General features: G+C 47.9%; 2 protein-coding genes across 2 annotated transcripts in view; one reads left to right on the top strand and one right to left on the bottom strand.

Moving 5' to 3' along the window:
- The window catches only part of slc25a44a (solute carrier family 25 member 44a), a 33,761-nt gene extending 11,726 nt beyond the window's left edge, over positions 1–22,035 (bottom strand). Inside the window, exons 1-2 of the mRNA XM_048520473.2 lie at positions 21,807–22,035; positions 4,048–4,703 (exon numbers count right to left, since the gene is read on the bottom strand). Coding sequence (XP_048376430.1) covers positions 4,048–4,669 — 622 coding nt within the window. The 5' untranslated portion in view covers positions 4,670–4,703; positions 21,807–22,035. The remainder of the gene's footprint in view (positions 1–4,047; positions 4,704–21,806) is intronic.
- A 61-nt stretch (positions 22,036–22,096) lies between these two features.
- The window catches only part of ireb2 (iron-responsive element binding protein 2), a 77,495-nt gene continuing 76,787 nt past the window's right edge, over positions 22,097–22,804 (top strand). Inside the window, exon 1 of the mRNA XM_059640118.1 lies at positions 22,097–22,184. Coding sequence (XP_059496101.1) covers positions 22,160–22,184 — 25 coding nt within the window. The 5' untranslated portion in view covers positions 22,097–22,159. The remainder of the gene's footprint in view (positions 22,185–22,804) is intronic.

Here is a 22,804-nt window from a genome sequence, read left to right on the forward strand (position 1 = left end):
GAACTCAGCAGGCCGAGCAGCATCTCAGTAGCACAAAAGCTGACGTTTCGGGCCTAGATCCTTCATCAGAAAGGAGAATGGGGAGAGGGTTCTGAAATAAATAGGGAGAGAGGGGGAGGCGGACCGAAGATGGATAGAGAAGATAGGTGGAGAGGAGAGGAGAGGTGAGGTGGGGAGGTAGGAAGGGTATAGGTCAGTCTGGGGAGGACAGACAAGTCAATGGGCGGGATGAGGTTAGTAGGTGTGAATTGGAGGTGCGGTTTGAGGTGGGAGGAGGGGACAGGTGAGAGGAAGAACAGGTTAGGGAGGCAGGGACGAGCTGGGCTGGTTTTGGGATGCAGTGGGGGGAGGGGAGATTTTGAAGCTTGTGAAGTCCACATTGATACCAATGGGCTGCAGGGTTCCCAAGCCGAATATGAGTTGCTGTCCCTGCAACCTGCGGGTGGCTTCTTCCCCAATGTAGAGGTAGCCACAACGGGTACAGCAGATGTAGTATACCACATTGGTAGATGTGCAGGTGAACATCTGCTTGATGTGGAAAGTCATCTTAGAGCCTGGGATGGGGGTGAGGGAGGTGGTGTGGGGGCAAGTGTAGCACTTCCTGCGGTTGCAAGGGAAGGTGCCGGGTGTGGTGGGGTCGGAGGGGAGTGTGGAGCGGACAAGTGGTCTCTCCGGAAGGCAGACAAGCGTAGGGATGGAAAAATGTCTTTGGTGGTGGGGTCGGATTGTAGATGATGGAAGTGTTGGAGGATGATGCGTTGTATGCAGTGGTTGGTGGGGTGGTATGTGAGGACGAGGGGGATTCTCTTTGTGGTTATTGTGGGGGCGGGGTGTGAGGGATGAGTTGCAGTAAATGCGGGAGACGCGGTCGAGGGCATTCTCGACCACTGCGGCGGGGGGGCGGTGGTGGGTGTTGTGGTCCTTGAAGATTGAGGACATCTGGAATGTGCGGGAGTGGAATGCCTCATCCTGGGAGCAGATGTGGCGGAGGTGAAGGAATTGGGAATAGGGGATGGAATTTTTTCAGGAAGGTGGATGGGAGGAGGTGTATTCTAGGTAGCTGTGGGAGTCGGTGGGCTTGAAATGTCCCGCAGACCCGACCAGTCCGCTCCACCTAGCTGAACTCGTCCTCACCTTCAACAACTTCTCTTTCGATTCCTCCCGCTTCCTACAAAGGGGGTGGCCATGGGTACCCGCATGGGCCCAAGCTATGCCTGCCTCTTTGTAGGTTATGTGGAACAGTCCCTCTTCCGCACCTACACTGGTCCTAAACCCCACCTCTTCCTCCGTAACACTGATGACTATAATCGGCGCCGCATCGTGCTGCCAAGAAGAGCTCGAACAGTTCATCCACTTCACCAACACCTTCCACCCCAACCTCAAGCTCACCTGGGCCATCTCCAACACATCCCTCACGTTCCTGGACCTCTCTTTCTCAGGCAACCACCGAGAAACCAATGTCCATTTCAAGACCATCGACTCCCACAGCTACCTAGAATACACCTCCTCCCACCCACCTTCCTGCAAAAATTCCATCCCCTATTCCCAATTCCTTCGCTTCCACCGCATCTGCTCCCAGGATGAGGCATTCCACTCCCGCACATTCCAGACGTCCTCATTCTTCAAGGACTGCAACTTCCCCCGCAGTGGTTGAGAATGCCCTTGACCATGTCCCCCGCATTTCCTGCACCTCATCCCTCACACCCCGCCCCCGCAACAACCGCCAAAAGAGAATCCCCCTAGTCCTCACATACCACCCCACCAACCTCCAGATACATCGCATCATCCTCCGACACTTCCACTGTCTACAATCTGACCCCACCACCAAAGACATTTTTTCCATCCCCACTCTTGTCTGCCTTCCGGAGAGACCATTCTCTCCGTGATTCCCTTGTCTGCTCTACACTCCCCTCCAACCCCTCCAACCACACCACATCCGGCACCTTCCTCTGCAACCACAGGAAGTGCTACACTTGCCCCCACACCTCCTCCCTCACCCCCATCCCAGGCCCTAAGATGACTTTCCACATCAAGCAGATATTCACCTGCACATCTGCAAATGTGGTATACTGCATCTGCTGTACCCGTTGTGGCTTCCTCTACATTGGGGAAACCAAGCAGAGGCTTGGGGACCGCTTTGCAGAACACCTATGCTCGCTTCGCAATAAACAACTGCACCTCCCAGTCGTGAACCATTTTAACTCCCCCTCCCATTCCTTAGACGACATGTCCATCCTGGCCCTCCTGTAGTGCCATAATGATGCCGCAGGTTGCAGGAACAGCAACTCATATTCTGCTTGGGAACCCTGCAGCCCAATGATATCAATGTGGACTTCGCAAGCTTAAAAATCTCCCCTCCCCCCAGTGCATCCCAAAACCAGCCCAGCTTGTCCCGTCCCTCTACTGCATCCCAAAACCAGCCCAGCTCGTCCCTGCCTCCCTAACCCGTTCTTCCTCTCACCCTTCTCCTCCTCCCACCTCAAGCCGCACCACCATTTCCTACCTACTAACCTCATCCCGTCCCCTCAAACTGTCCGTCCTCCCTGGACTGACCTATCCCCTCTCTCCCTCACCATCTATACTCTCCACCTATGGTCCGTGTCCCCCTCTCTCCCTATTTATTTCAGAACCCTCTCCCCATCCCTCTCTGAAGAAGGGTCTAGGCCCGAAATGTCAGCTTTTGTGCTCCTAAGATGCTGCTAGGCCTGCTGTGTTCATCCAGCTCCACACTTTGTTATCTAGCATCCAAAACAGTATATTTTTTTAAGAGAGAAATGGATACATGGGACTCCTGCACTGCATGCCCGTGCTTACTCATTTCCTGGTGGTCACCCAACTATTCTCTGTAGTCCTTAACTGGTGATGTGGCAAACTTGCTAAATGTGCTATCCACTACATTCTTTGCTTCATGGATGCTCCATAGTGAGTTCATCTACAGCTCCAGGCACTCTGTGCAGCAAACTGGCAGCTGCAGCTGAACTGCACTGTAGGAATTCCATGATTCTATGAACACACTTCCAACATACGTAGTTACCATGGACACTGGAAGTGTCACTGATTGTCCACATATTGCAGGTCATGCATTCTACAGGGCTGAGTTCTGCTGCCATTGTGAACCATATCGACTAAATCAACCTTATCAAGTACAATAACACCAGAACTGATTAAACAACCTTAACTACAAGTCACCAAGTGGGTTTCTCATTCCCACTTTCTATTCCTAGCAGACTAAAACTACAAAAAGCCAGATTTTATCTCTCTTCAGATACTACCTACTCAAATCTGGTTCCTGAGCAGACAAGTTGTTACGTTTTGAGTCTTTGATCCCCTTACCTATCTATCTCTGCCTTAAATACACTCAATGACTCCATGAACATCTGACTCATTCCCCATCAATCCCTGTCGACTATAAATTTCACCCTCACTACTTGATGAACCCAGACCATCCCAACTAAACCCAACTACACCCCTCGAACCCCTAATATTGCCAACTATTCCCCACCAACCCCAAACTATCAATCCACCTCATCATCTCTCTTGAACACCTGGCTATCTCTCCTAATGCTCTGACTAACTCCAAAACGCTGATTATTTATTTAATTCTTTATACTTTGTTGTACTGTGGTTACTAGGGCTCCTAGGGGCAGTGGCTTTGCATCCACCTTTAGGTCAGGACGTCCAGGTTCTAGTGCCATCTGCATTAGAGATGTGTAATAACATTCCTGAACAGCTTGATTAGAAACCATCTATTTTACTGTGGTTAGCAAATGGCTGCAAACATGTTATGCTACTCTCAGTCTTGAGATAAATCAAGCCTAAATAAAGCCACAAAATTTGTGAATGTGGCCTTAATCATAATAACAATATCTGAATGAACTTGAATTTGACAATAAGCAGAACTTATTTCAGATTGTAATAAATTACAATGTATACAGGCACTTAATAAAAGCTCTTCTTTCAGATTAGGTGTGTCCAGGTTAAAAGGTTCAGATGTAATTTGTGAGTAGCTGGGGTTCATGATAGGGACAGAAAGATAGTCTTACATACCTGCATAGAAGTGATAAAAAGGCCACCACACAGCACTGTTAGGAATATATGTCATCAAAGAAGCTAAATATCCTCTGTAAAATCCTTTTGGGCCATCGAGCCTGAAAATATGAGTAATAACTTCCTGAGTTTGTCCAAATGCTTTTTTGTATTTTCCTTCAGTTGTTGATAACTTGAACCTGCCTAGGTACCCTTTGTGGCCTGCAATCATCAGGTGCTGCGATATGATATCAATAGGTACAATAATGCTCTGTGCCACAAGAGATGCGGCACCTCCTGCTACAAGAGACTTAATAGCATTGCTATTGCTGTAGTTGGCCACGTAGACACGTACCAGCTCGTAGGTTGTAATATACCCTTGCCCAGAGATTAGGGTCAATGTGTTCACCAGGAACCCCCTGTAAAGTCCTCGTATGCCTTCGGTTTGTAGGATTTTAAGGAATGCATCAAAAGTGCCGTGGTAATGACTCTTCCCCTTTTGTATCTGAAGCCTTGTCCTAATTAGTGCAGCTGGGTACACTGTAAGTCGCAAAGACAGAGTCATTAAAACACCAATACAGTAGAACTTTTTCTTGTCCAAGTCATCCCATTCGATTATCTGAACATTTCGTTTTTCTTGCATTTTGATAACTGTTGCTGTTGAAATCGACAGTAACCTGCGAAAAGTCAGGAAGGGTTCTTAGTTTCAGAATTTCTAAGGCTATTAAGTTGACTTTATCCACTTCATAAATGCTAAAGTTTTCTTCCCAGGATGTATACAAAACTCTGTGTAATGATAAGGAATTTCACTCCTTATGGGCCAAGTGCTAGAAAATTAGAATAGAATAGTTAGGTGATTGCACCAATCAAAAACAGACTTAAGACCATAAAACCCACAAGACATAGGAATGGAAGGAAGGTCATTCGGCCCATCGAGTACACTCTGCCATTTAATCATGGCTGATGGGCATTTCAACTCCACTTCCCTGCACTCTCCCCGTAGCCCTTGATTCCTTGTGAGATCAAGAATTTATCAATCTCTGCCTTGAAGGCATCCAACATCCCGGCCTCCACTGCGCTCCGTGGCAATGAATTCCACAGGCCCATCACTCTCTGGCTGAAGAAATGTCTCCTCATTTCTGTTCTAAATTTACCCCCTCCAGTTCTAAGGCTGTGCCCACGGGTCCTAGTCTCCCCGCCTAACGGAAACAACTTCCCAGCGTCCACCCCTTCTAAGCCATACATTATCTTGTAAGTTTCTATTAGATCTCCGCTCAACCTTCTAAACTCTAATGAATACAATCCCAGGATCCTAGCTGTTCATTGTATGTTAAACATACCATTCCAGCGATCACCTGTGTGAATCTCCGCTGGACACGATCCAGCGCCAGTATGTCCTTCCTGAGGTGTGGGGCCCAAAATTGGACACAGTATTTTAAATGGGGCCTAACTAGAGCTTTATAAAGTCTCAGAAGCACATCACTGCTTTTATATTCCAAACCTCTTGAGATAAACAACAACATTACATTCGCTTTCTTAATCACAGACTCTACCTGCCAGTTAACCTTTAGAGAATCCTGGACCAGCACTCCAGATCCCTTTGTACTTCTGCTTTACGAATTTTCTCACCATTTAGAAAGTAGTCCATGCCTATATTCTTTTTTCCAAAGTGCAAAACTTCGCATTTGCTCACGTTGAATTTCATCAGCCATTTCCTGGACTACTTTCCTAAACTGTCTAAATCTTTCTGCAGCCTCCCCACCTCCTCAGTACTACCTGACTGTCCACCTAGCTTCGTATCATTGGCAAACCGCCATAATGCCCCCAGTCCCTTCATCCAGATCACTAATATATAAAGTGAACAGCTGCGGCCCCAACACTGAATCCTGCGGGACACTACTTGTCACTGGTTGCCATTCTGAAAAAGAGCCTTTTATCCCAACTGTCTGCCTTCTGTCAGACAGCCAATCCTAAATCCAAGCCAGTGGCTCACCTCAAACACCATGGGTCCTCACCTTACTCAGCAGCCTCCCATGAAGCACCTTATCAAAAGCCTTTTGGAAGTCTACATAGATAACATCCACTGGATTTCCCTGGTCTAACCTACTTGTTACTTCTTCAAAGAATTCTAACAGGTTTGTCAGGCACAGCCTCCCCTTACTAAATCCATGCTGACTTGTTCTAACCTGACGCTGCACTTCCAAGAATTTAGAAATCTCATCCTTAACAATGGATTCTAGAATTTTACCAACAACCGAGGTTAGGCTAACCGGCCTATAATTTTCCATCTTTTGTCTTGATCCTTTCTTAAACAAGGGGGTTACAACAGCAATTTTCCAATCATCTGGGGCCTCCCAAGACTCCAGTGACTTTTGAAAGATCACAACCAAAGCCTCCGCTATTTCCTCAGCCACCTCCTTGTTGGTCCCAAGGGCCCTTTTTGTGCTGTCGGTCTGCATGACTCCACACTACCCTCCAGGACACAAAAACTCCCCTTGTGCGTATAGTCTGAACAACATCCAAAATTAACATAAAATAATGCACTGTATCAACTGATGAGAAAGAAAGACGTGCCTGTACAGAGCTCCCCAGTGTTAATATTGTCTCCCTTTACAAGGTGTCACTTTACGTCAGTGCAGAATCCATTTGTGGCTTGTCATTCAAGTGAACATTACACTGTATGAATTGAGAAAGAAAGTGCCAGCAACTTATTCAATGATGAAAGGCCTCACAATCCCAGCTGGTCTTATCAAAATTCACATATTTTCCAACACAGCAATTATAGGCTCCCATTTATTTTCCTTCAATTATCCCGTCACTGTTTTCTCCCAAAAAGCATGGTCTTTGTAGAGACATTACATTCAACGCTGTGGAAACCCAGGCATGGAATTCATTGTTCTGATGAACGATCACTAGAATTGATATGATCACTGAAACTGAAATATTGACGCTGGTTTCTCTCATCCAAGGAACGACAGGATCAGGTTTTTTTTAAAATGTTATTGTGCGTGATAACCATAAACAGAAATTTCTCCTTGACCGCAAAGTCAAAAGTGTACGAAATGCCAGTGGTTACTTAGGGACAATTCAGCATCCCAGCTTGGAGCAATGTCCTTTGGCTATAACGTCTGCATGTGCAAGAAGGCCAAAGCCTTAACGTTCATATGCTCTGAACATCCCATAAACAAACTATCATCAAAAGAAACCTGACCTTTACAAATGAATTTGCTAACATCAACGCCCTCCATAAACTGTCACAAAATGAGTGGTTAAATGTGCTAGGTGAAAGTGGGTTCCAACTCTGCTGGACATGTATCACCAGGGTGAGAAATTTCTCCACATCTTATAGGATCATTTCTTACAGGTCACAGAGAAAAGAAGTGCTTCTCAGCAGGTTCCAAATCACACATTCCTTTGAGGAGCTAGTAATACTTCATAAACTCCAGTGAGAACTGATCCCCACCCCAGGATCACAGATCTTCATCTTAAAGGCTGTTACTTACACGCTCCTGTGCATTGATAGACTTCACAAGAAAAGTTTTAAGTGAAACCTATGTTTTTCTAATACTCAAAGGCCAACTCCAAATCAGACGCAAAGCATACTACAACCTGAAAAGTAAAATGCATTGTTTGGCTTCCAGTTCCATGAGTACTGAGGAGAGTAAGGCTAGGCTGTCATGCTTCACTCTCTTACGTGGAAATCCATTCAGACTGAGTAGGAATCTGTGATACCACAAAGGCCATCAGCTGTCATTGAGATGTCTCAGGCCTATTCATGTTTGCTGGGCCAGGCTCAAGGACACACATACTGGCAAAGCTCTTACTAATAGCAAAACGACACTCATGAACCTGTGGATTTAACACCTTTGGGATTTGACATAATCATTCAGACAATTTGAATTAAAATTCATATAAAATAGAAAACATTGCTCAATCTATAACTTCATTTCAGAGGTTAATCTCCATCAACTCATTCCTTCATTGGACTATCATGCTGTCACTTTAACGAAGAAACCACTTGTCTCCCACTGGCATAGAACACAGTGACCTAAAATCACCCATGCCCTCAGAAAAGATAAGACAGCCTGATTATGTGTTCAACCAAACAGTATGTAACCTCCTTTAAATGTATACTGGTTTCTACAGGACTGCAATAGCACAATATTTCTCTTAAAAGGATTTCCGAATAACCATGTCCAAACTGTGACTAATGATTTTTTTAAACTCTTGTAGTGCAGCTCTTACACAGGCCAAACATATAAATGTAATAAATATACATACACACATATATAAACCCTTACTGACCATACTCAGTAGAAAAGGGCAGACTCTTGTATATACGGACATAAAATATGCTCATTGCAAGAATTTTAAACCTTGTAAGTAACTGAACCATCAGCTCCACAATGTCTTTCTCACAATTGACAGACAAATTTGAACTCAAGAGTAGCAGACCCTCGAAATCAAATGCATGCAACCTCACCATTTAAAAACAGTATCATCAAGACTGACAATAAGATTTATATTACAATAAATACTAGCATGATTGAATATTGTGCTCATATTCCTACAAATCTATCTACCAATGAACCCTGAAACAATATATAGTCATGACTAATTTTGCTAGGTCAGACACCACTTGGTCCATATCAAGGACAGGGCACGGAAGGAAATCAATTTACAGGCTTTTTAAAACACCTATAGTCATTTGTTTACATTATTGAAAAAGTAATGAATGAATTCCTTCCAAGAAAGTATTTTTTTAATGGCTGGATTTCAGAAAGATGAAAAACAGAGTTTGCTCCTGTGCTAGCGGTAGGGATGATAATGGTATAGAAACTAGGGAGAACATGTGTGATACAATTAAACTAATTAGCATAGGCAGAAAGGAGATTGAGAGTGGTCTGGCAGGCTTAAAGGAGATAAATCAGTGAGGCTGGATAAAAAGTATCCTGATTGTTGGAGGAGGCAGCGAGAAAATAGCAGGTGCGCTTGCTAACATTTTCAATTCCTCCCTGGACACAAGACTGGAAGATAGCCATCATGGTACTATTATTCAATAAGGGAGCAAGGGATAAACTAGGAAAATATTGGCCAATCTGAGTAATGTGGAAACTATTGGAAGCAATTCTGAGGAATAGAATGAACCTGCATTTGGAGGGGCAGGGATTAATCAAACACAGCATGGTTTTGAGAAGATGAGGTCATATCTGACTAGCTTGACTGTTTTTTTTTGATAAGGTGTCTAAGATGAGGACAATATTTTTGATGTAGTCTACTTGGGCTTCAGCCAGGGTTTTGATGAGGTGCCTTGAAACAGACAGTTGGCAAAGATACATGATTGAGATATTTAAAGTTATGAGGGGGATAGCTAGGATAGACAGGAATAAATTTTGCCCCTCAGAGGGATCATTGATTGGCGGCACATACTTAAAGTTAAGGGCAGAAGATTCAGAGGAAATGTGAGGAAAACCTTGTTCACCCAGAAGGTGGTAGGAATCTGGGCCCTTGTAGTCAGGGTGGTAGAAGCAGAAACTCTCAAATATTTGAGAAATATTTAGATGTGCACTTGCAATGTAAAGACATACAAGGCCATTGGCCAAGTGCTAGAAAATGGGATTACAATAGTTGGGTGGTTGTACTAATTTCCATGGATGGGATGCCCTGTTTTTCTGTGCTGAAGATCTCTATGGCTATCTGAAACAGAGCCATAAATCACTCTTGATTGTCTTTTTATCTGTTTATAGGATGTGGCTTTCATTACCTAGACCCAACTTACTGCCCATCCCTAATTGCTCTTTGGGTCATGGACATAAGCTGCCTTCTTGAACCATGACAGTTCATCAGGTGGAGGGACACCCACGGTACTGTTAGGAAGGAAGTTCTAGGATTTTGACCAGGTCACAGTGAAGGAAGGTAATATATTTTCAAGTCAGGATGGTGTGTGGTGGAAGAGAACTTGCAGGTGGTCACGTTCCCAGGTATCTCCTGTCTTCATCTATCATTATTATTTGGCGACGGTGATCCATAATAGAGGGGCTCTATAAAAGGTGGGTCCTTATAAATTCAACAGTATAATGGTCAATTGTGGTCCAGGGAAGCTCAGGCTGAATAATCATGGATCTGTTCCACCTCAGCAACTGAACACTGAGCTGTAATTTTTTACTGAGCCAGAGGTGTGGAATCACAAAAGGCTGAATATTGTTCCATCTTTCAAGATGTTTTATGAAAATACTAACTGTCCTCTTTCCCAGACATAACTTTGACAAGTATGAGGTGGTGCACTTTAGAAGAACTAATAAGGCAGGGGATTACTCAATGATTTGATTTATTGTAGTCACATGTAACTAAGTACAGCAAAAGGCTTTGTTTTATGAGCAGCACAGGCACATCATATCAAACAAAGACATACAGATCATAGGGTGCTTACAGAGAGGCATACAAGGTTACAACTGCATAGCGGTGAGCAAAGCAATATCAACATTATTTTAAGTTAGAGAGGTCCATTCTGCAGTCTAATAATGGCAGGGAAGAAGCTGTCCTTGAACCTGTGTGTTCAAGCTTCTGTATCTTCTGCTGGTTGGAAGAGAGCATTATCAGTTTGGAACCAGTCTTTGATGACGCTGGCAGCCTTTCTGCAGCAACAGAAAGTGTAAATTGAGTCCATGGATCGGGGATTGGCTTCCCAAATGGTCAGGGCTGTACATGCAACTTTCTGTAGTTTCCTATGGTCCTGGGTGGACCAGTTGCCATACCAGGCCGTTACACACCCGGATAAAACATTATGGTAGCATCTGCAAAAGTTGGTGAAGATGCTTATGGACATGCTGAATTTTCTAAGCCGCCTAAGAAAGAAGAGGCATTGTTGTGCCTTCTTGACTGTTGCGCCTATGTGGGAAGTCCAGGGCAGTTTGTCAGTTGTGATCACTCCTAGGAACTTAACTCTCTCCACCTCAGCTCCGTTGATTTAGATGGAGGCATGTCCTCCTCCTATCTTTCTGAAGTCAATGATCAGTTCTTTTGTTTTGCTGACACTGAGTGAGAGGTTGTTATCATTGCACCATGACACCATCCTTCCTATATTCTGACTCATTGTCAATTGATATCAGTGCTACCACGGTGATGTCGTCGGCAAACTCGTAGATGGCGTTCATTTGAAATTTGGCTACACAGTCGGAGGCTGATAATGCATCCTTGCAGGGGATGGGAAAGAATTAATGAATGAATAGAAAGCAGGATCTGTCTTGTGGCATTTATCTACAGATCCCTGAAGGATAATAAGGTCATGAGGGCAGCATACAGGACACTTGCCTTTATCAGTTGAGAGATAGAGAAAACCAGGTCATACCTACTACCAATGTCCACCTATCATCACCATTCTGCTACACCCCTCCCCCCGACAGCTTTATCTGCAGCTCTCTGACCCTCACGTACAGTCTTGAAGAAGGGTACTATCCAAAGCACTGCCTTCTCCTTTCCTCCAGATGCTGCCTGGCCTGCTGTGTTCTTCCAGCCATCTGTTTGTCTACTTTGGATTCCAATATCTGCAGTATTTTTATCTCTAAACTATAACAATCTACCAGATTGTTATGACACAGCAAAAAAAAAGGTTGAAGTGACCAGCTAACTGAGGGGTGAATTGGCTCTCTGGTTTTTAAACCCCTCACGATTAGCTACAACTAAGATTTTTAATTTTTTTTAAGCACGTAGCTATTTCACAGTTAAATTAAAATACTAGGCTCAACAAAAATAAGTTTTCTTGATGGCAGAAATAAAAATTTTATTAACTAACCCCAAAATGCAACAAACACAAATACAGTTATAAAATTTAAAAAGGGGAGAGTGTCGAGTAAAGAGAACAATCAACAATAGCTGAAAAATTCTTCATAGTCTTGAAGTGTTAATCTGAAACGAGTTCTCCAATTGACCTGGCAAAATTTGGAGATATCCTTGGGTTTTCGGAGATGGATATTTCTTCAATCTGATTGACATTGGGTGCTGTTTATGAGAAGTTAAAAGAAGTAGGAGAGAGGGAGTCTTCTAGTTCCGCTACAAACCCATTTTCTTCTCTCTGCTCTGGTCATGAGCAGTTGGCAGAAATATAGTTCATTTTATGTATTCCTGTGTCTGGCTTCATCATGTTTCCCAAGTTAGATAAACTGTAAGTGACTTCTTCCCAATACATGAAACTTTCAGACAAATGTAAGTCAAACAGGAGATTCAGATCTGAGTGACAGGTTTCAATAATTTTGAGAGCAGGCTAAAGTCAGCTCAGACTGGATTTAACAATGCTTTTACGGGCTTGGCTCAACCTGGTCAGCTGATCAACGCAGACATCTTACGTATGTTTCCTTTATTAAAGGAATTTTACAGTATGGCTCCAGATATCACAAATCAGATGATGGAAATCGAACACTGTTGGTCCATTTATACCACTTTCATTACACATTCCCACAATGAACAATGAGTTTACTGAGTGAGAAAGAGAGGGAAAAGGAAAGGGTTTCCCAGCTCCAAAAATTAGGGAAACAGAGTTACAAGCTCAAAAGGTGCTTAGATGGATCAAAGCTACGAGGGAAATCTCCTCTTTAACTAGTAATAGTCAAAATTGTCCTGTCCCGGAACAAAGATTGGAAGTCCTTAATTATGTTAGGTTTATTCCTAAATTTGGAGGGTGATGTGGAATCCTTCCGTACTACTTTTTAAAAAGGCAGCTCCACAAGTGTAATGGTCACAAGTAGTGAGGATTCTTATGATACATGGCAACTGACATGGAGAGCTCAAGAGTCTATTCTAGGTTGATCCGAGGGGTGTGTTGGTCATGAGCAGTCAGGCACAACCATCCCCAATGCATATGGACAGTTTCAAAGGCATATCATGAGCAATCCAAGGGTACTAATACGAGTGGGTCTGCTTTGTTAAAATGTAACTAATAACATCTATGACAAATGACATGAGCTGATATTGCTAGAAAGAATCTTAATAATTTCAAATAATATTGATCTTGCTTTGTGTACCTCCTGTACAGCTGTAACCTTTATGACTCGCTCTATCATATAATCATAGAAATGGATGTGAGTTTGCTCGCTGAGCTGGAAGGTTAGTTTTCAGACGTTTCGTCACCATTCTAGGTAACATCATCAGTGAGCCTCCGATGAAGCGCAGGTGTTATGTCCCTTTCTATTTATCTGGTTAGGTTTCCTTGGGTTGCTGATGTCATTTCCTGTTCTTTTTCTCAGAGGGTGGTAGATGGGCTCCAAATCAATGTGTTTGTTGATGGAGTTCCGGTTAGAATGCCATGCTTCTAGGAATTCTTGTGCGTGTCTCTGTTTGGCTTGTCCTAGGATGCATGTGTTGTCCCAATCAAAGTGGTGTCCTTCCTCATCTGTATGTAAGGATACAAGTGACAGTGGGTCATGTTGTTTTGTGGCTAGTTGATGTTCATGTATCCTGGTGGCTAGTTTTCTGCCTGCTTGTCACAGTTCTTACAAGGTATTTTGTAGATGACGTTCGTTTTGCTTGTTGTCTGTATAAGGCCTTAAAAGACCCTATACAGACAACAAGCAAAACGAACGTCATCTACAAAATACCTCGCAAGAACTGCCACAAACACTACATTGGGCAAACTGGCAGAAAGCTAGCCACCAGGATACATGAATATCAACCAGCCACAAAACGACATGACCCACTATCACTCGTATCCTTACATACAGATGAGGAAGGACACCACTTTGATTGGGACAACACATCCATCCTAGGACAAGCCAAACAGAGACACGCACGAGAATTCCTAGAAGCATGGCATTCTAACCGGAGCTCCATCAACAAACACATTGATTTGGAGCCAATCTACCACCCTCTGAGAAAAAGAACAGGAAATGACATCAGCAACCCAAGGAAACCTAAACAGATAAATAGAAAGCGGGACATAACACCAGCACTTCGTCGGAGGCTCACCTAGAATGGTGACGAAACGTCAGGGAACAAACTTTCCAGCTCAGTGAACCAGCTTACATCTGGAACAAAATAAAGACCCACTCTCTTGTGGACCGAGAGGAGGAGAGTGCTGTGTTGGAGGTGAAAGGAAGACGTCGGGTTGGCTGTGCACCCTTGCGACCAGTGGATCTTAATGCTGGCTTTGGCCTAACGCTGGTTCGGGGGAGCAGCCAACCTGCAACGATGGCTGCAGCAAGTGCTCGTGCTCCAGGTCAGGGGGTCCGGAACACCATCGGTGTTTCCGTAAAGAAGGTGGATGAAGGTGCACCTATGGACCGCGCCTTCTTCGTGAAGAGGGTCCTGTTGGACTGTTGCGGGTTCGCTGCTGCGGACATTTACTGCCTGCAGGATTTCCCCGGAGAAGGTTTTTACAATGTGACCTTCAGGAGTGCCCAGCTTTGCGAGCGCTTCCTGGAGGTTTTCAAGGAGAAAGGAGGTGAGGTACCCCTCTCTGTATTGACCGCTGTCCCGCTGTTTGTGATGCCAGCGCAGAGGAGCCGTATGGTGACTGTACACGTGTACAACCGCATCTGCCAGCAGTTGATGTCCTGACCTTCCTTGGAAGGTGTACGTGAAGGTGGAAGGGGACCTAAATGACATCATGGACCCCTTTGGCATCTGGACCAGTAAGAGGCAGGTCAAGGTGACGCCGAGGATGGGCGCGGACAGGAACGTCGTACACCCACCGTCCAGCTTCGCGATCAGCGGGAGCAAGGGCTACCTGACCTATGCAGGGCAACCTAAAGTCTGCCATGCCTGTGGTAGGTCAGGTCACGTGGCGGCTGACTACAAAGCCACCATCTGCAGGGAGGAGGGACACCTTGCAAAGGATTGCCCACAAGAGAAAAGCCGTAACCTTTGCGGGGAAGCGGGCCACCTCTATAGGGCATGCCCGCGGCGGGGGACCACCTACGCCCAGGTCGCCGGCAGGGGCAATGCGGGGCCAGCCCCCCCGGAGGAGAGGAAGGCACCAGGGCCCAGCAAGGACCCCACTAATGTGCAGAGGACCAGGTCGTGCAGGAGGGCCCAGCCCCGCAGGATGGACCCAAGGCCAGCAAAGCGCCTCTGCAGGCTCTGCTCCCCCACCCCCCCCCCCGCCACCCCCGACAACCTGGAGTGATGGAGGCGGCGACAGGCGACCCAGGGGAGTGGACGACAGTCCGGAAAGCGAGGAGGAAGGTGTGTCGACGAACCCAGGAACCGCAACCATCAGGCGGGAAGGGGCAGCTACAGGGGGGCTATAAGAGCTCCTCTGACGAGGGGGATTCGGAGACGGCCTGCCGGAAGCAGAAGTTAAAGATCTCGAGGGAGAAGGAAAGCAGCACCACGCTTCCAGGTGACGGGAGGCGTCCTGAGGCTCCCTCCGACACCCAGTCAAGTGCCGCTGGGGCACTGGAGGGCCCCTCGGAACTTCCAGGCGGGAAGGAGGAAACAGCACGTCCCCAGCCTGACCCAGGGCTGGACACTCCTGCCTCCACACCCCCGATGGGGGGATGCCACCCGGAAGGCAGCACGGACAGTTTCCTGAGCCCGGAGAGCGTCCAGCAGTTAGCCTGGGCAATGGGCATGACGGGACAGATGGAGGGGCTGGACCTTGGACTTGGGGAGGGTACTGCGGTCACTGCCCACAATGGGGGTACGAGTTGCGAGCATTAATGTGCGCAGTGTCAAGTCCACCGCAAGATGTGTGTCCACGTTGGCCTACCTGACCACCATCAAGGCGGACCTCCTGTTTCTGCAGGAGTGCGGGATACCGCACCTCGGCAGGTACGGGAAATGGTCTGGCGCCTGGACTGTGGGCCTTCGATCTAGTCGGGGGGTAACGACTGTCGGTCTTCGGGCCTGGCTATTCTGCTGCGGGGGCGCAACTTCACCACCTCTCAAGTTCAGGAGGTGGTGGGGGGGGCGCCTTCTAGTGGCTGACGTCACCTACAGGAACGCTCCCCTGAGGCTGACCAACGTGTACGCCCCAGCGGTACGGAATGAGCAGTTGGCCGTCCTGCAGCGGCTTCCACCCCTGCTGGCTACGTCCAGGCCGGTCATCCTAGGCGGAGACTTCCATCTGCATCATCGATGCAGATGGAAGATCCGGCGTGGGGACAGCGGGAGGGGGGAGTCAACTGGACGTCACGTCCAGATTCCTGATGGGCACGGTGAAGGACGCCAAGCTGCTCGACGTCTTCAGCAGCCCTGCAGACGGAGCGCAGCAGAGGTACACCTGGTCGCGGCCAGGCGGGTCTATTCGCTCAAGGATAGACTTCCTGTTTGTGTCACGGGCGTTTTCGGTCAGGTCCACCGGCGTCGAGCCGGTGTTCTTCCCTGACCACTGCCTCCTGCTGGCCAACTGTCACTTACGGGACGACCAGCTGGCCGGCAAGGGGACGTGGAAGCTCAACACGACTCTGTTGACCCCAGAGAACGTCGAGGAGCTTAAGAGGGAGTATGCCGGTTGGAGAAACGTGAAACCCCTCTTTGAGTCTCCAGGCGACTGGTGGGAGACGGTGAAGGAGAACATCAAGAGGTTCTTTGTCCTCAAGGGAGTTTGGAAGGCGAGAGAGAGGTGGGGAAAGGTGTCGCGGCTCCAGAAAAGGGTGCAGAACCTGCTCCTTCTGCAGTCGATGGGGTCGATGTCACGGAGGACCTCCACGAGGTGAGGGGCCAGCAAGCCTCACTCTTCGCCGCGGAGACCTCCAGGATAATCTTCCGGTCCAGGGTCCGCTCCGTGGAGCAGGACGAGACGTGCTCGCGTTTCTTCTTTCAGAAGGTGCACAAAGAGAGCTCTGTGCTTAGCCGGCTGAAGGAGGACAACAGCTCGGTGACGTCGTCTCGGCCCGACATTTTGAGGATCAGCAGATCCTTCTATGCCGGACTGTACGACACGAAGCCCACGGACAGCACGGCCTCCGAATCGTTCCCGTCGTCTATCACGGAGGTCTTAGACGACAGCACGAGGGAGTGGCTGGACCGGCCGATATCCCTGGACGAGTTGACCAAAGCCCTCAAGTCCTTTGGAGAGGAATAGGACTCCCGGGAGCGACGGCTTACCGGTCAAGCTGTATTCCGCTCTGTGGGACCTGGTCGGCCAGGGCCTGCTGGAGGTGTACGATAGTGCGCTTCGGCCAGGGGAAATGTGCAAGTCCATGAGGAAGGGCATCATCAACCTCATTTACAAGAGGAAGGGTAGAGGGAAGAAATTAAGAATTGGCATCCCATTTCACTATTGAACGTGGACTACAAAATCCTGGCCAAGGTCATAGCCAACCGGGTCAGGTCTGTCCTGGAGTCGGTGATTCACCCTGACCAAACCTGTGCTGTGCCGGGCAGGAAGATCGCTGAGAGCCTCGCACTCATCAGGGATACGATCGCCTACGTACAGGACAGGCGGGTGGACACCTGCCTCGTCAGCCTGGACCAGGAGAAGGCCTTCGACAGGGTCTCTCATGCTTACATGAATGACGTCCTCTCCAAATTGGGGTTCAGGGAGGGCATCCGCAATTGGTTCCGGCTGCTCTACACCAACATCGTTAGTGCAGTCTTGATCAACGAGTGGGAATCGGACAGTTTTCCCGTCAGATCTGGAGTCAGGCAGGGGTGCCGGCTCTCTCCTGCCTTGTTCGTGTGCTGTGTGGAGCCCTTCGCCGCATCTATCAGGAAGGATGTGAGCCTGAAGGGCGTGACTATCCCAGGCAGCGGAGGCCTTCAGGTCAAGACCTCCCTGTACATGGACGATGTCGCCGTCTTCTGCACCGACCGTCGGTCGGTGAGTAGACTGTTGGACATCTGCGGCCGGTTTGAACTGGCCTCGGGTGCCAAAGTCAATAGGGGTAAGAGTGAGGTCATGTTCTTTGGGAGCTGGGACGACCGCTCCTTCATCCCCTTCACCGTCAGGACAGACTACCTGAAGGTGCTGGGTGTTTGGCTTGGTGGAGCTGGGGCGTGCACTAAGACTTGGGAGGAGCGTATCACCAAACTGAAGCAGAAGCTGGGCAGGTGGACGCTCCGGTCCCCCTCCATCGCGGGTAAGAACCTGGTTGTCAGGTGCGAGGGGCTTTCAGTACTGTTGTACGTGGTGCAGACCTGGCCTATTCCCTGGACCTGCGCTGCTGCGGTCACCCGGGCCATCTTCCACTTCATTTGGGGATCGAGGATGGACCGGGTCCGCAGGACACCATGTACAAAGACCTGGAAAATGGGGGAAAGGGCGTACCGAACGCCACCCTCGCCCTGACGGCTACCTTTGTGTGCGGCTGCATCAAGCTGTGCGTAGATCCTCAGTACGCAAACACCAAGTGTCACTACTTACTGAGGTTCTAACTGTCCCCGGTGTTGCAAAGGTTGGGCCTGGCCTCCTTGCCGCGGAACGCTACGAGTAGTTGGACCGTTCCGTACCACCTGTCCTTCGTGGAGAAATTTTTGAAAGGAAACACCTTTGACCACAAGGCCATCAGGCAGTGGTCAGCACGTAGTATCCTCAAGACCCTTCGGGAAAAGGAGAGGGTGGATCCTGTCGTGTGGTTCCCCACGCAGACTGCCAAAGTCGTTTGGCAGAATGCCTCATTGCCAGAACTTTCAAACAAGCACAAGGACATTGCTTGGCTGGCGGTGAGAGGGGCTCTGCCAGTGAGATCCTTTATGCATGCCCGGAATCTCTGCGCCACCGCATGCTGCCCTCGAGGTGGTTGCGGGGGAGACGAGACTGTCGATCACCTCCTTCTGGAGTGTGCCGATGCGCAGGAGGTCTGGAGGGGGATGCAGTGGTATTTTGAGGTTCGTCCCGAGCAGCTCCGTGACGCGGGGCTCCGTGCTCTATGGGCTGTTTCCCGGGACGCACACCGAGACCAACATCAACTGCGCCTGGAGGACCATCAATGCGGTGAAAGACGCTCTTTGGTCTGCCTGCAACTTGCTGGTCTGCCAGCTGAAAGAACTGACCCCGACCGAATGTTGCAGACTGGCGCACTCCAAGGTCCAGGACTACGTGCTGAGGGACACGCTAAACCTTGGGGCAGCCGCCGCCAAGGCGCGGTGGGGAAAGACCACCATATGACCCCTCGTCCAGAATAGAAAAAAGGGCCCTTTCTGGTAACTGGGCCCAGCTGGCGCCTTCCCCAACTGGTCAGGGGGCCAACTGGGACAGTGCGGGGTGACGACTGCCGGGGTATTTTCTTTGTTTTTTTTTCTTCTTTTTTTTTCCTTTAGTTGGTGTACATACCCCCCGGGGAACCCGGAGCAGATTGCATGACTGGGTAGATGTATAAATATGTTTTTTTTTTGTACATCTTATGAATAAAGTATATTTTTTCAAATAAAAATAAATGACGAAACGTCTGAAAACTAACCTTCCAGCTCAGTGTGCAAACTCACATCCAGAACCTCAGCCTGAGCTCCAAATCTTCTCAAAACTTGCTAATCATAGAAATACAGCACTGAAACATATCCTCTGGTTGAACTCATCCATGCTGACCAGATTCCATTAATCACTGCTAGCATTTGGCCCGTATCTTTCTAAACCCTTCCTATTCATATACCCATCCAGATGCCTCTAAAATGTTGTAATTGGACCAGGCTCCACCACTTCCCATGGCAGCTCATTCCATACACACACCACTCTCTGCATGAAAATGTTGCCCCTTAGATTCCTTTTAAATCTTTCCCCTCTCACCTTAAATCCACACTGTCCGGTTTTGGACTCCATAGCCCAGGGAAAAGACCTTGACTATTTACCGTATCTGTGCCCCTCATGACATTATAGACTTTTATAATGTCACCCCTCAGCCACCGATGACCCAGTCTATTCAGCCTCTCTGTATAGCTCAAACTCTCCAACCCTGGCAACAGCTTTGTATATATTTTCTGAACCCTTTCAAGTTTCACAACATAGCAGGGTGCACAAAATTGCACTCAGTATTCCAATAGCAGCCTAACCACTGTCCTGTACACAGCAACATGACCTCCCAACTCCTATTCTCAATGCACTGACCAATAAAGACAAGTATACCAAACGCCTTCTTCACTATCCCATCTACCCGAGATTCCACTTTCAAGGAGCAATGAACCTGCACTTCAAGGTCTCATTGTTCAACAACACTCCCCAGAATTTTACCATTAAGCAGACAAGTCCTGCTCTGATTTGCCTTCCCAAAATGCAGCGCCTCACATTTATCTAAATTAAACTCCATCTGCCACTCTTCGGTCCATTGGCCCATCTGATCGAGATCCCACTGTACTCTGAGGTAAACTTCTTGTCCACTACACCTCCAATTTTGGTGCCATCTGAAAACTTGCTAGATATACCTCCTATACTCACATCTAAATCATTTATATAAGTGACCAAAAGCAGTGTACACAGCATTGATCCTTGTGGCACACTGTCTATGCACGCAATGATCTGAACGCCCCAACTGTTAAAATGCCCACTGTCCACAAAACACAACTTTTCACTGTACTTAGGTACATGTGACAACAATAAATCAAATCAAAATGGAAGTTAATAAATGTCTACATTTCAGGCTTGAGAATACACTTCGAGAACAGGCAAGTACTAGAGAAACTCAACTGGTCTGGCAATTTCCATACATAAAAGAAAGAGTTAACGTTTCAAGTCCAGTGAACTTTTGGCAGTTCAATTACTGAAAGGTCTGCTGAGTTTCTTCCATACTTTTTGCCTTTTCTTCAGATTTCCAACGTTATTTAGATTTATTTTGGACAGCAGACAGTCCTCAAAGCTACAGAAGGCGCAATTGTTGATGATAGTTATCACTGCAGCCCTAAAATTAATAATTAGGGTTGACTCTTTCAGAAACATCAGTGGAGTGAAGAGAGGGGAGAGCTGGGTAAAGATGGCTTCACATGGGGAGTACAAATGAGGGTGTACAAAAACCATAAACACATATTCCTCATTTTTGTCATCAGTATTCTGCAGAACCATTCCCTCCAGGACAATTTAGTCCACTGGCCAACACTTCCAAATACCCCCAGGGCACTTCCTGATGGAATTGCTGAAGGTGAAGTACTTACCCACTTATCACCTACCGTTTCCAAGGTCTTGAAGCATACTTTCCAGGTGAAATGGCAACTTACCTGCACCTCAATCTCTCTCGTCAGCTCACAAGCTCTACACCCCCTTCTCTCTACCCCTTACATCCCATCCCTCTTACTCTTCCTCCCACCCTCTCCTCTGTTGCTCACACTTTTCCTTTCACACAACCCTTCTATTGATATCCCCCCTCCCCCGTTCCTCTCACCTTTCTCCTCCAATCCCTTTACAGCCACCCCTCCATCCTCCTATCTCTCCCACCACTATCAAAATATCTTATTTCATCTCACAACACTTTACCTCTTATAACCCTCATCACACTCACCCAGCTATCCAATTTCCCATCTTGTTACCCCCTTGCTGTCAACTTTGACCCATCACCCTCTTTCTTTATCATCCATCTCAGTTCATCCCTTACACCACTCTACCTCTCACCTCAGCCCATCAGTCCCATTGTCCCTCCATCTCTCTTCCCATTCCCCTTATCTCTCTACGTCAAACCACCAAACCCCGCCACCATCGTTCCCCCTAAACCCCTTGCCCAACCATACACATCCCATCCCCCGTCCGTACACATATCCCTCTCACTCCCCATCCCCTCAACCCCTCCCATCCCTCCTCCCTATCTCCAACCCTTATCCCTGCATCCTTTCTACCCTCACTCCCCTCAAACTCTCCACCCTATTCCTCTCGCCACTCTTCTCCCAACCTGCGAAAGCTCCATCCATCCGCGTCCTCCATTCCTCACCTGCAACTCCGCTGCTTCTTGCCGGCCCTTCTGGGTCAACAGTCAAAGGTCATCTTTTCCATTCCTTGAAAGAGGTTTCTCCCTTTTGGAACTGGAGAGGGATGGAGGTGTAGATGGGATTGTTGTCAGGGTCCTCGTGAGGAGGCAGGGGATGGGAGCGGAATTCGCGAGGTTCGTGGGAGGAGCGTTATCGTTGTCAGCGTCCGGGGCTCAGCCGAAAGCTCGGAGTTGCCTGTCCGCTGGTTGTCAGCGAGGGCTCGCATGGAGCGCTTTGATTGGCTGCGCCTGAGCGACCAATAGGAAAGCGTTTTGCTGCAGGGTTGCGGCTGTCCGTGCTTCAGCTGGTGGAAGAGATGGCGGCGGCGGAGAGGGCGACAGGTATTGAGGGAAAATAGGAAAGCGGATTACACATTTGTGTAACTTGGGGTGTGCTGAGAGAAAGGGGTACACTCACCTAACCAAAGTGGGGTTGGGCGAGGGAAAGAAACAGAGATGCGCGTGTGGGGAAAGAAGTGGGGGAGGTAGGAGTAGAGAGAGGGGTCGGGGCAGGTACTCCGTCGTCGTCTGCTGGTATTGGTGCTCTTTGTTTATGAGGGAATAGGTGGAGAAGTACAATGTGTGAGGTGGAGCAGAATGAGTGAGGAGAGATGGACAGGAATCCCTAGTAGGCAGTTGTCGATTTTGGGCAGGGTGAGGAAGGGAGACGCCTGTTGGGGTGGGTAGAGAGAAAGTGGTATCAGCAAAAAGTGAGGTTTGGACGGTGCTAGCTGTTTGGGTGAAGTAGTATAGGGGAGAAGAAGGAAGAATGTGGGCGGGGGAAGGAGTGATGGAGAATGTTGAGACGGCATGGGGGGAGAGACTGGGTGGGAATGTGTGTGGGGAGCAGTGGAGAAGCTTGTGAGGGTGGGTAGGGTGAAAGTGACGAGAGATTGGGCAGGAGTGCATCGGAGAGGTGTTGGAAAAAGTTGAGAAGTTGGGTAGGGTGATTGGAATGAGAT

This window comes from Stegostoma tigrinum, chromosome 36 (genome assembly GCF_030684315.1).
Source record: "Stegostoma tigrinum isolate sSteTig4 chromosome 36, sSteTig4.hap1, whole genome shotgun sequence".
Classification (NCBI taxonomy): domain Eukaryota; kingdom Metazoa; phylum Chordata; class Chondrichthyes; order Orectolobiformes; family Stegostomatidae; genus Stegostoma; species Stegostoma tigrinum.